Source organism: Lepisosteus platostomus, chromosome 2 (assembly GCF_059453375.1).
Source record: "Lepisosteus platostomus isolate fLepPlt1 chromosome 2, fLepPlt1.hap1, whole genome shotgun sequence".
Lineage (NCBI taxonomy): Eukaryota > Metazoa > Chordata > Actinopteri > Semionotiformes > Lepisosteidae > Lepisosteus > Lepisosteus platostomus.
Window position 1 is genome coordinate 20,715,546 of NC_142612.1, and position 12,237 is coordinate 20,727,782.

A 12,237-nucleotide genomic window follows, 5' to 3' on the forward strand; every position below is an offset into this window, starting at 1 on the left:
TTCAAACTGCTTGAGTTGTGCACGTGACATGTAGCCCTCAAAGCTATTTTTTTTTTAAATGGAGAACTGCTTGTTGATACTATAGTGTCAAGTATACTACAAATCTCCAAGATAGTGTTATGACTTAGCACTTAATTTCAAGTCTTGCAAGCAAGTACTGTATATCAGGTCTACAGAATGAATAATGTGTACAAATATTAAACAATCAAAGATAACATCACAGTACAGGAAAAATTCTGCCAATAAAAAAGACAACTTGCTGATTATTAAAATAAAGTTATATTTAAAAAATGTCTGGTTGTCGAAGACAGTGCATTCATTTTGAAATTAATAACTCGCCTCCATATAATTGTCCTAAAAACCTTCAAATAAATATCTATTTGATACAAAATTAAGTAAAACAATGTTTCAAGTGCTGTTTAAACATTAGTTTTATCCCTAATTCACAACTGTGAAAATAAAGTCTAGCCAAATAACCTTTGAGGTATGACATTTTAAGTAACAGATCTTTGCCTGTAGAAAACTTTGGAGCCATCTGTATAAAATGAGAACATATTTAAAACCTTCACACCAAGAAAATCAAAGGTAGGTGTACATGATTGTGTGTGATTAAAAGGCACACAGGTGTTATACTTTTAATTACACTGCATATATGTCACAGCTTCTAATTGATGCTATACATTAATTTTCATATGTATATGTATAACCTAATATTTAGGGTTCCTGATATGTCTTGATACACATATGCTCTTACATAGTTAGCAGATTCCCTAAAGATGATGATGATGATCATGATTCAGAATCATCCACCCACTTTGGGCGGGGGAGCCCGAGCCTATCCTGGCCACTAACAGGTACAATGCTAACCACTGCTCGCACAGGCCACCCAATTCACCATCATCTGGTTTGAAAGAGAGATGAAAGCCCAGAGTACTAACAAAGGATTATGTTTTCCGGTGAACTTATTAGATTTAGGGCAACTGATAGACTATAGATCTGAATGATCATTTTTGTAAATTATAATTTCACTGCACTGCATTTTACTGACTACACTTTGGGACATGCTTAAAGCAATAATAAGGGCCTAACAAATGATTCAGTCCATTTCCTGCTTCATATGTTTCACACATTAAATGTTTTCATTGCAAATAAATTAAGTTTAAATTTCACATTGTTTATAAATTAAAGAAAAAGCCTATCGACTCAGTATTTGAAATTCCTTTAAATTATTGCACATCCATTTCAGGCTGGGATTCTTCTGTAGAGTGTACTGTAGGAAGCAATTATCTCCTACCCATTTCAATGAAAATGGGACAGAAAAGTCAGACTGAAATGCAGTAGCAGCCATCTACCTCTGGAAAATCCATAAAACATCATTTCTGTTAAAATGACTTTGGAAATTTTTATTTTAATAATCAATTATTATATTAATTAATACATAAAAATTAAACACAAGATCAACCATTTAAATGGCCAAAAATCAGATGGAGATTTGGTAAACAAAATAAACTAATAAACACAAAACTGATGTATGGTATGTTTTTTAGCCTCACCTCAGATGCCTTATTAAGACTAGGCTCCAAATCTCCCATCAATAAGAATGCCAGTTATAATTTAAATAAAAAATGTTTACCTTTTATGTGATCTTTAGATCCAGAAAGCTCCCTGATGTTTACCTTAATAAACATTTCATGATACAAGCGTATATATATATAATTTACTCAAGATTACTGCACCTCAAAAACCAAGATGTATGAAATAGTCTAGGAATTATTTTAAAAGCTTGTAGCTTGTATTATTGCAAGTAGAAAATAATAAGAGTGAATTCAGGATTAATTGGAGATGGGCTTTGAAACCCATGCATTTGGTTTAACATTTAATACAATTTGTTTTAACAGGCAAAAAAAGACAAAAGGTAGCAGATGAGGATTTGTTGTTCTCCTTCTGATGAAATGAAACCCTCAAAATCAGGTAAATAAAAAGTCAATATTTCTAAATAGTTTTCATTAGTTCTCAAACTTTGGCATGCAGAAGGAACTTAAGCTATTATTGCTGCTGGATATTATAATGCATGGATTCCATTACAAACACGGCAGTGCACAAGTTTGCACATCCATAAGGATGGATGAATGGACTTGTTAAAAGATTAATGTTTACATTACTTGATTTTCCCTGTAGTTTCAAGGGAGAATAACTAAAACATAAAAAAACAAAATTGTTATACTGCATACTTGAACAGTATAACATAGAATTCCCACAAAAGGCCTGGATTAAAGTCTCAAGACCTTCAATATAGCAATGAGTTTCCCCTACTTCTGATTTCCAATAAATGTGTTGACAAGTGCATTTAAGAATACAACCTGAAAATACAGCGTCATGAAAAGTATTTGCCCCCTTCCTGATTTCCTCTATTATTGCAGATTTGTGACTGTTGTGATTTTTGAATGTTTTCAGGTCTTCAACCAAAATCTAAAATTAGATAAAGGGAACCCGAGTGAAAAAATACCACTTTTTTTACTTCTTTCATTTATTTAATGAACAAAGTTATCCGCACTGTGTGGAAAAAGTAAAAGTGAAATCAACCAATTAAAGGGATAACTTAGAGTCAAGTTGCCAGCACAATGATTCAACGAGCACATTATGCTACGATCAATGGAAATTCCTGAAGAGATCAGAAAAAAAGTTGTTGATATCTATCAGTCTGGAAAGGGTTACAAAGCCATTTCTAAGGCTCTGGGACTCCACCGAACCACAGTGAGAGCCATAATCTCCAAATGGAGAACACTTACAGTGTGAATCTTCCCAGGAGTGGCCAACCTGCCAAAGTTTTTCTAAGATCACAGCATACAATCATCCAGAAAGTTACAAAGGATCCTAAAAAAACATTCAAAGAACTGTTCATAACTCCACAATCAGAAAGAGACTGTGCAAAAATTGGCTTCATGGGAGAGTAGCAAGGCAGAAACCACTGCTAACCAAGAAAAACAGAAATGCTCATCTCTCATTTGCCAAAAAGCACCTGGATGATCACCAAACCTTTCAGGAGAATGTTATATGGACAGATGAGTCAAAAGTGGAGCTTTTTGGATGACATGAGTCCCATTATGTCTGGCGTAAAGCAAACACAGCATTCCACAGTAAGAACATCACACCAAAAGTCAAACATGATGGTGGTAGTGTGATGGTGTGGGGATGCTTTGCTGCCTCAGGACCTGGACGACTTGCCGTAATTGAGGGAACCATGAATTCTGCTCTGTATCAGAAAATTCTTAAGGAGAATGTCCGGTCATCTGTCCATAAGCTAAAGCTGAAGCACAGTTGGGTCATGCAGCAAGACAATGACCCTAAACACAAAAGCAAGTCCACATCAGAATGGCAGAAAAGAATCAAAATTAAAGTTTTGTAGTGGCCTAGTCAAGTCCAGACCTAAACTCAATAGAGATGCTGTGGCAGGACCTGAAACGAGCAGTTCATGCTCGAAAATCTACTAATGTTTCTTAATTAAAGCAGCTCTGTGAGGAAGAGCGGGCTAAAATTCCTCCACAGCGATATGAAAGAATTATAGGAAGTGTTTGGTTGTAGTCATTGCAGGTAAAAGTGGTGCAACCAGTTTATATATGGGGATATGGGTGTTGGATAACTTTATTAAATAAGTGAAATAGTCATTAAAAAATGTGTTATTTGTTCACTCAGGTACCCTTTATCTAATATTAGATTTTGTCTAAAGATCCGAAAACATCCAGTGAGACAAATATGCAATAATAGAGGAAATCAGGAAGGGGGTAAATACTTTTTCATGGCACTGTACTTCCAATTAGTCAATCCAACTGGATACGGTTGCTTTCTTAAAAATCTAAAAATGTTATATAGTATACATTATAATAATGTTATAATAGCATTGCTCCAGTAAATTCATATTTCTTATAAATAATTTAAGTTAAGAGTCACACCCCTGTAGAGAGTTTTTTGTAAATCCTCCCTTAGCAGGAACCGCACCGACTAGAAGCATGAGGTTCTGGAACTTCAGAGAGGATATTTTAAAACTTTCCTTCATGTAGAATTGCACTAAATCCTCCAGATTCTTTGGTCTCCATCTGCCATCTTGAGAGTAAGAATCACAGGATGAAATGGATTGAGGTCTGGAGATTGAGACGGCCAGTCAATAACATTTATTTTGTGTGCAATTAACTATTCCTTTATTGATTTGAATGACTGTGATTCTGGAATGTCCAATTTCAGCTATACTTGAGCTTCTTGGCAGAAAGAGACGTTTCTGGCCAAAATGTCTTGATACATGTTGAACTTCATTATTTCCCTTATCTTGACTAGGGCTCCAGGACCCGTAGATGCAAATTAAATCCAAAAAAAATAAGAGCCTCCAAATGTTTCACCGCCAGCGTTTTCTCATGCTCACATTTTTTTCCCCAAAAATGACCAAAAGGCTCAATTTTCATTTAATCTGACCATAAGACATTGTTCCAATTGTCATTCAAATGAGAAGTTTGAGTCCCCTCTTTGAGTGATTTTCCAAGAGGCTTTTCCTTACAATCCTGCTATGAATACCATTCAAGCAGAAACTTTGATCTTTTTTTGACACTTCATATCCTGAAGATGCCAGTGAGTATTGGAGATCTGTATTGGTGTGTATTGTGTATTGGAGATAGCTGCAATGGTAGATAATCACCTAGTAATGAATAAAAAATGTTGAAATTATTTAACTCGCAATTCCATTAACTTATTTCCTCAATGAGTTCCAAATAATGAACAGTGCCTCTATAGCAAAAAGAACAATGATAGGATGGGCATCAGTAAGGATAACTGTATACAACTTTCCAAATTTAGCAGCAAATGCAAGAGATTTTTCTTCTCCTTGTAGCAGGACTGCTTCACAATGTTGTGGGTAGCAGTAGGTACAGATTGTGAGTTTATTTACCCCATAAATAATAATTTCAGTCAGTCTAGGTACTGTAGTAAATCAAACTGTAAGTAAACAGTGAAGAGTATCACTTGTTTAATATTTAAATTAATCAGATAGGTCAATTGAGAATACATTCTCATTTACAATTATAACCTAGAGGCCTATTTACAGAGTATTATTGGTGCAATCTGAATGAAATACTTTTCTCAATTGTACAAAATCAGTGTCCCACATGGGATTTGAACCCAAGATCCTCCAGTCAAAAATCCACATACATGTGTTTCAGAGGTTTAAATAAGGAGACTTCCAATAATACAGTGGTGTGAAAAAGTGTTTGCCCCCTTCCTGATTTCTTATTTTTTTTGCATGTTTATCACACTGAAATGTTTCAGATCATCAAACAAATTGAAATATTAGACAAAGATAACACGTAAACACAAAATGCAGTTTTTAAATGAAGGTTTTTATTAAGGGAAAATAAAAATCCAAACCTACATGGCCCTGTGTGAAAAAGTGATTGCCCCCTAAACCTAATAACTGGTTGGGCCACCCTTAGCAGCAACAACTGCAATCAAGCGTTTGCGATAACTGGCAATGAGTCTTTTACAGCGCTGTGGAGGAATTTTGGCCCACTCATCTTTGCAGAATTGTTGTAATTCAGCCACATTGGAGGGTTTTTCGAGCCTTAACCGCTTTGTTAAGGTCATGCCACAACATCTCAATCGGATTCAGGTCAGGACTTTGACTAGGCCACTCCAAAGTCTTCATTTTGTTTTTCTTAAGCCATTCAGAGGTGGACATGCTGGTGTGTTTTGGATCATTGTCCTGCTGCAGAACCCAAGTGCGCTTCAGCTTGAGGTCACGAACAGATGGCCGGACATGCTCCTTCAGGATTTTTTGGTAGACAGCAGAATTCATGGTTCCATTTACCACAGCAAGGTCCTGAAGCAGCAAAACAGCCACAGACCATCACACTACCACCACCATATTTTACTGTTGGTATGATGTTCCTTTTCTGAAATGCTGTGTTACTTTTACGCCAGATGTAATGGGACACACACCTTCCAAAAAGTTCAACTTTTGTCTCGTCAGTCCACAGAGTATTTTCCCAAAAGTCTTGGGGATCATCAAGATGTTTTCTGGCAAAACTGAGACGAGCCTTTATGTTCTTTTTGCTCAGCAGTGGTTTTCGTCTTGGAACTCTGCCACGCAGGCCATTTTTGCCCAGTCTCTTTCTTATGGTGGAGTCATAAACACTGACCTTAACTGAGGCAAGTGAAGCCTGCAGTTCTTTGGATGTTGTTGTAGGGTTTTTTGTGACCTCTTGGATGAGTCGTCGCTGCGCTCTTGGGGTAATTTTGTTCGGCTGGCCACTCCTGGGAAGGTTCACCACTGTTCCATGTTTTCGCCATTTGTGGATAATGGCTCTCACTGTGGTTCGCTGGAGTCCCAAAGCTTTAGAAATGGCTTTATAACCTTTTCCAGACTGATAAATCTCAATTACTCTGTTTCTCATTTGTTCCTGAATTTCTTTGGATCGCAGCATGATGTCTAGCTTTTGAGGATCATTTGGTCTACTTCACTTTGTCAGGCAGGTCCCATTTAAGTGATTTCTTGATTGAGAACAGGTGTGGCAGTAATCAGGCCTGGGTGTGGCTAGAGAAATTGAACTCGGCTTTCCAAAGATGTGATAAACCACAGTTGATTTATGTTTTAACGGGGGGGGGGGGGCAATAACTTTTTCACACAGGGCCATGTAGGTTTGGATTTTTTTTTCCCCTTAATAATAAAAACCTTCATTTAAAAACTGCATTTTGTGTTTACGTGTGTTATCTTTGTCTAATATTTCGATTTGTTTGATGATCTGAAACATTTCAGTGTGACAAACATGCAAAAAAATAAGAAATCAGGAAGGGGGCAAACACTTTCACACCACTGTACATGCACTTAATCATAATACTGTAGATGAATAGGAGCTAAGCACGTTACTATTAGTCTGTATGTAAAAAAATTGAATGCACTACAGTGGGTACAAAGTACAATATTGCACAAATTAATACTTTTTATCTTCCTTGTCAAAAAAGGAGCACTCAACATTCAAACAGAAAACAATGCAAATGAACAGAAAAAAACATCAGACCATGCTATGACAGGTTTCATGCAATTATTAAATTGCAAAGCAAGCACACATGCATGTTAAGACTGCATAAAACTGAAAAAAATAATTTCTAAAAGTCATTAGTTTTATACCAAAACAGGTTATTTTATATTGTATTATCAGCCCAGACAGATATTACATACACCATAACTTCAGGTGCGTCAGAAACTAGACACTGAGTGTCATATTGGCCTCAAAACTATCATACATTTACAATTATCTATGACATAATCCATTTGCTTCACTGATGCAAAACTCTCACTACAATCGGTCAAGGTATGACCACAAGGCAACTCATTTACAGCATGATTTTATTTGTTAGCATTCAACTTCTGCTATGTGACAGAGTTCAATAGCACTTAAAAATGGCTAAGAAATTAAAAATTAACTTAAAAAAATAAAAAAAATACTTTAAAGCATTAACATGCAACAAGGGAAAAAAGGTAACATTCTGTCTGACATTGGCAAGGCACACTCTCTGCCTTCTACTAATGGAACAATTATAGACGAAGTAAAATTACTGGAATGTGTAAAAGTTATCACACAAATGCAGTAAATTATTTAAAAAACATTTGGTGCTAAAGAGCTAATCGCATAATTTCTAATGGGGAAAAAAGTGTCCATTTAAGATGACTCAAGTTATGAACAGGGCTTTGGAACATCTCAGTCACAATTGTAGGACTGAGTGTAGCATTTAGCTTTAAACATGCTGTTAGAATATTAGTGTGAAGAAAAAATAAATCTTACCACATCATCTGTCAATGTTCTAATATTTAAGTTCTACGAATGGAAAGAAAAAGTTCATCAAAATCCTTACTATTCATATCTGATAGCAACAATATTTAATCATCAGAACATACTATATCACAGTATACTGAGCTTGGAAACAAAGTACATTTAATGGTTACAGTTTTCAGCAGGTTGATAACTTAAGAAACTTCACGTTCTGAAAATCATTTACTTTATTATTACTGTTACAGAAAAAAGTTCTAGCTAATTATCTTGGTTTGTCATCAATTTATCAATACCATCCAAAGGCCTCACTAATATAAAGCGCTACATATCAACTAATAATTTTAAATATCTGAAACTTGTGTACGTCTGCATTTGTACTTCACTTGAACTTCATCACAAAACTTTATGATGGACACTTTCCTGCAGTATTCCCATGCCTTCACGATTACTCAGCAACGTTTGGTCCTAGAAAGTTTACAACTTCAGTGTAAGAATAACTGTACTCAATTTTTCTTCACTTCTTGTAGGACTGCTTCACAATGTGGTGGATAGCAAGACACAAAGATTGAGTTCCCCCCCCCACCCCCAATCAAGAATACCTTCTCTCAGTCTACTGTAGATACTGTAGTAAACTGAACTGTAAGTAATCAGTGAAGAGTATCACTTGTCTAATCTTTAATTTAATCAGATAAGTCAATTGAGATGGCTCATTGACAATGACAACGCAGAGATCCATTTACACAGTATGAGTATTATTGGTGCAATCTGAAATACCTTACTCTGTACAAATGTGTCCCACATGGGACATGAACACATGATCCTTCAGTCTAGAATCCATATACATGTGTTTCAGAAGTGTGTAGTACTGTATGTCTTTCACTGGCTGGGCACCTCTAATGCAGACTTTTTTGATCCATTACCCTGAAGGGTTTAGAACCTCACTTTTAAAAATATATGTTCTAATCTATATTTCCAGAATAAAAAGTGTGCAGTTAGACAGGATAATCACAAAAGAAAACCTCAGCATCTCCCAGTTGGGAAAAAAAGAACAGAAAAAATAACATAAGGAAATTAACAGCAAACAAATATAGCTTGTACAGATAAGCCAAATTGCTATGGTAGACCTTTTGTATATTTAAATGTGTTCATTATTAAATTAGCCCAGAATTAATGCTAAGAAACTTTAAAACATTTAAAGCTTATCCAACTGTACAACCTTTATACCAGGAAAGAAGCTTTTTAGTTTTTTTCCTAGATCAGAAACATTACCTAGCCCATTATATCACATGCAATCATCTCCAATTTGATAGTCTCTAAAAAAGACTGTTACCGTGCAGAAAGAAAACATTGCATTTGTGTGTCTATGAAGAAAAAAACTATCTGAATTAATCATAATGAATTGCACAGCACGACAGACTTCTGCAGTTATATGATAATTTCAGAAAACCAACTAGTAAGTTCATTTCAAGTTTCCATGCCACCCATACATTTCAAAATCTGGTTAGCAAAACATTGTGATTATCGAACTGCTGCTATCACCACCTATCAGAAGTCATCTCCTATGTTTTGAATGCAAAAACAAATGCACTGAGCTTTCCATGTACAGTATATGCAGTCAGTCACATTTCTTAAAGGAAAACAATTTTTAGTTATTGAGCTTTGGAAAAAAGAACCCACAAATACAAAGTTTGTAACTTAACAGAGGTTGGATATAGTCCACCATTATGTAAATACAGTAAATATATATCAACCTTATATTTCATATAACCCTATTAAACCCTATTGCCCCTCCCCCTCCTCACTAAAAATAATTTGATCTTCAAGTACAAAACAATTAAGCCAAAGAAGCAAACTTCAAGGGCAGCAAAACCAAGAACTGTCTGACCCTTAAACATTGCCACGCAGGTGTCCACAGTCTGTAAAGAATGCATTCAGGCCAGACAAACACCACTCAGCAAAGTTAACTTCACTCAAAGATTATGTCTACATCTTCAAAAAGTTTGAGCTGTATATTTATAACTGATTCACAACTGAACTCTAGAAAATGAAAACAAGGCATATTAATTTAAACAGTTATATTCAACCCATCATTCATTTACATACTTATAAGACTTTTTTAAAGATAATTTTAAGTTGGAAAAACAGATTTCATGAAAAAATTAAAAATTTAATGCACATACTATATATACATTGTTCTTATACAAGTAAAGATATCTGGACAGGTTCTTAAATCTTAGCATTCCAAACTAGAAATTTCCAATGGGATTCAAGAACAGATCAGGAAGCTTTCTTGGGATTAAAAGAAAGAAAGTGGTATAGGTGAACATTTTGAACATTTATATACCAAGTCTTTAGAACTGTTCGGCCTAACATTTTTTCCCCATTTTCAACAGAGTAGCAGGTTTTGCAGACAGAATGAAGATTGTATAAAATATTCTAGACAGAAAAGGTCCAGACACTACATTTTCTATAATAGCACACAACTATTGATGAAGGCTAATGGACCAATTTGGTTAATATCCTTATGTAAGCACAAACTGCAAATCTGAGAAGATAATCAATATTTTAGCCTTTTATTAACATAATACCCACAAGCCAAAGCATAAAAAAGTTTATCCTGTCAATTCTTACAGTAACAGCTAATCTCAAACTCTATGCTTCAAAGATTTAATAAATCATAAAAAAATCCTTTTCTGTGAAGTGTCGAAATGTAAATTTGCCTTCATTCAGATCAATTCACCAATTATGAAACCAAGAGAGAATTATGAACCCTTAATTACAGACAGATGGCAGCATATATTTTCCATATGGATTTTGACAGTTATCAAATTTTATTCTACAGGATAGCAGTTTTGGAAACAAAAATCAATGGACAAAAATAATTAGATTCAGTGCAATCAAAAGCAGAAAGTATCCTGGGCAATTAAAAAACATATCAAATATTGCATCCTTTACAGTTCAGGTCATTCTTGAAGGTAGTGTGGTACAGGTCAGCCTGGTTAGAGTACCCAGACTGAGGGTTTTATTTTTGTCACGAATTCTTGAAGTTCTGTGATAGCTGAAGAAGTTCTCATACACAACTCATACACAAAGTTACTATGATTTCTCTTGATGTCTGTACAAACAAACGTTTTTACATTTTGAGTCAGTTTTTCTACATTCACTGAAATGTGTGGAAACACTGGTGACCATGACAATACCCTATGAAAAAGAAATCCAAACAAAAGGTTTTATAAGGCAACATAGCCAGAGCTATTTTCTGCTCAGTAGTCCCATTTAATACTTTTTTCAACTGTTACAGTGTACCCTGATACACGACAATCTTTTCTGAGATCTATATTTGCGATGAGACCATTACAAATTTCAGGTGTCCTTCTTTACTCTAAGTTTAAAATTGTACGTGTGATTAATTCAGACTCTTGAGCATGTCATTCAGAAATAACCAAGTTATTGAATACTCAGCTTAGTGAGTCCACCATCAGTCTTACTTCATTAATGAAGTCAAAACAAATCAGCACGGCTCAGCGTAAACATGTGGTGGGAGTGATCAATCAAGGAGAAAGCTGAATTGGAAATAGACTCCACACCTAATCTGAACAAGACCCTTTTTTAATTAGTTTGAAGGAAAGAGGAAAAAGTCAAAGTGTCAGACATGAGAATTGTTACAAAATTGTATTATCAGCTGTGCATAACAGTACTTATTTACATGCTGTGACTAATGTGCATATATATACACTATTTTTTCCTCTTTATTAATAAGAAAAGCCTATGGTACTTTCACTGCAAGTTTCACTGTACCTTTAAACATAGACTGAACACTTCTAAACTGCAGTTAAAAAGTCAAAAATTACTTTAAACAATATAATACATCCTAAAGGATTTGGTATTACACATTTTTACCAATCATACACTGCATAAGTTGATCTTGTGGTTACTGCAGTGATCAGTACTAAACTAGGACACATTAGTGACAATCAAGGACTATGTGCTCAACAGCAGTAAACCTAAATAATGCAAGATGATACTGAAGAGTAAAATTAAAATAGGGGAGTAATAAAATTCCTTCATGTTAGAATACTGGTAATCACAAATAATACAATATTGTGCTCATTATTATTCTATGCTGTAATAGAAACAAAGAGTAAGAAATTAGTCCCCAACTGGTGCTCTACTATTTAGAATACAACTTAATACGGACTTTAGATTACGATTGAGTCATTGTGTTAACAACATGAACTTCTGAAATTATATACAATACTTAATGGCCAAAGCACAAAACAGTAAGCATCTCTTTTGTGCTTGATAACTTCAAACAAAAAACTCAGTAACAATAAATACACAGTCACTTGCATATAACTGACACAAATAAACACAGAAATAAAGGCCGGTAGTTTCAGTTTCCACAAATACTCAAAGTTCTTTAATT

General features: G+C 34.9%; 1 protein-coding gene across 1 annotated transcript in view; it reads right to left on the reverse strand.

The window, feature by feature from the left end:
- diaph3 (diaphanous-related formin 3) overlaps positions 1–12,237 on the reverse strand; it is a 459,783-nt gene that overhangs the window by 397,471 nt on the left and 50,075 nt on the right. Inside the window, exon 2 of the mRNA XM_088603117.1 lies at positions 7,824–7,856. Coding sequence (XP_088459243.1) covers positions 7,824–7,856 — 33 coding nt within the window. The remainder of the gene's footprint in view (positions 1–7,823; positions 7,857–12,237) is intronic.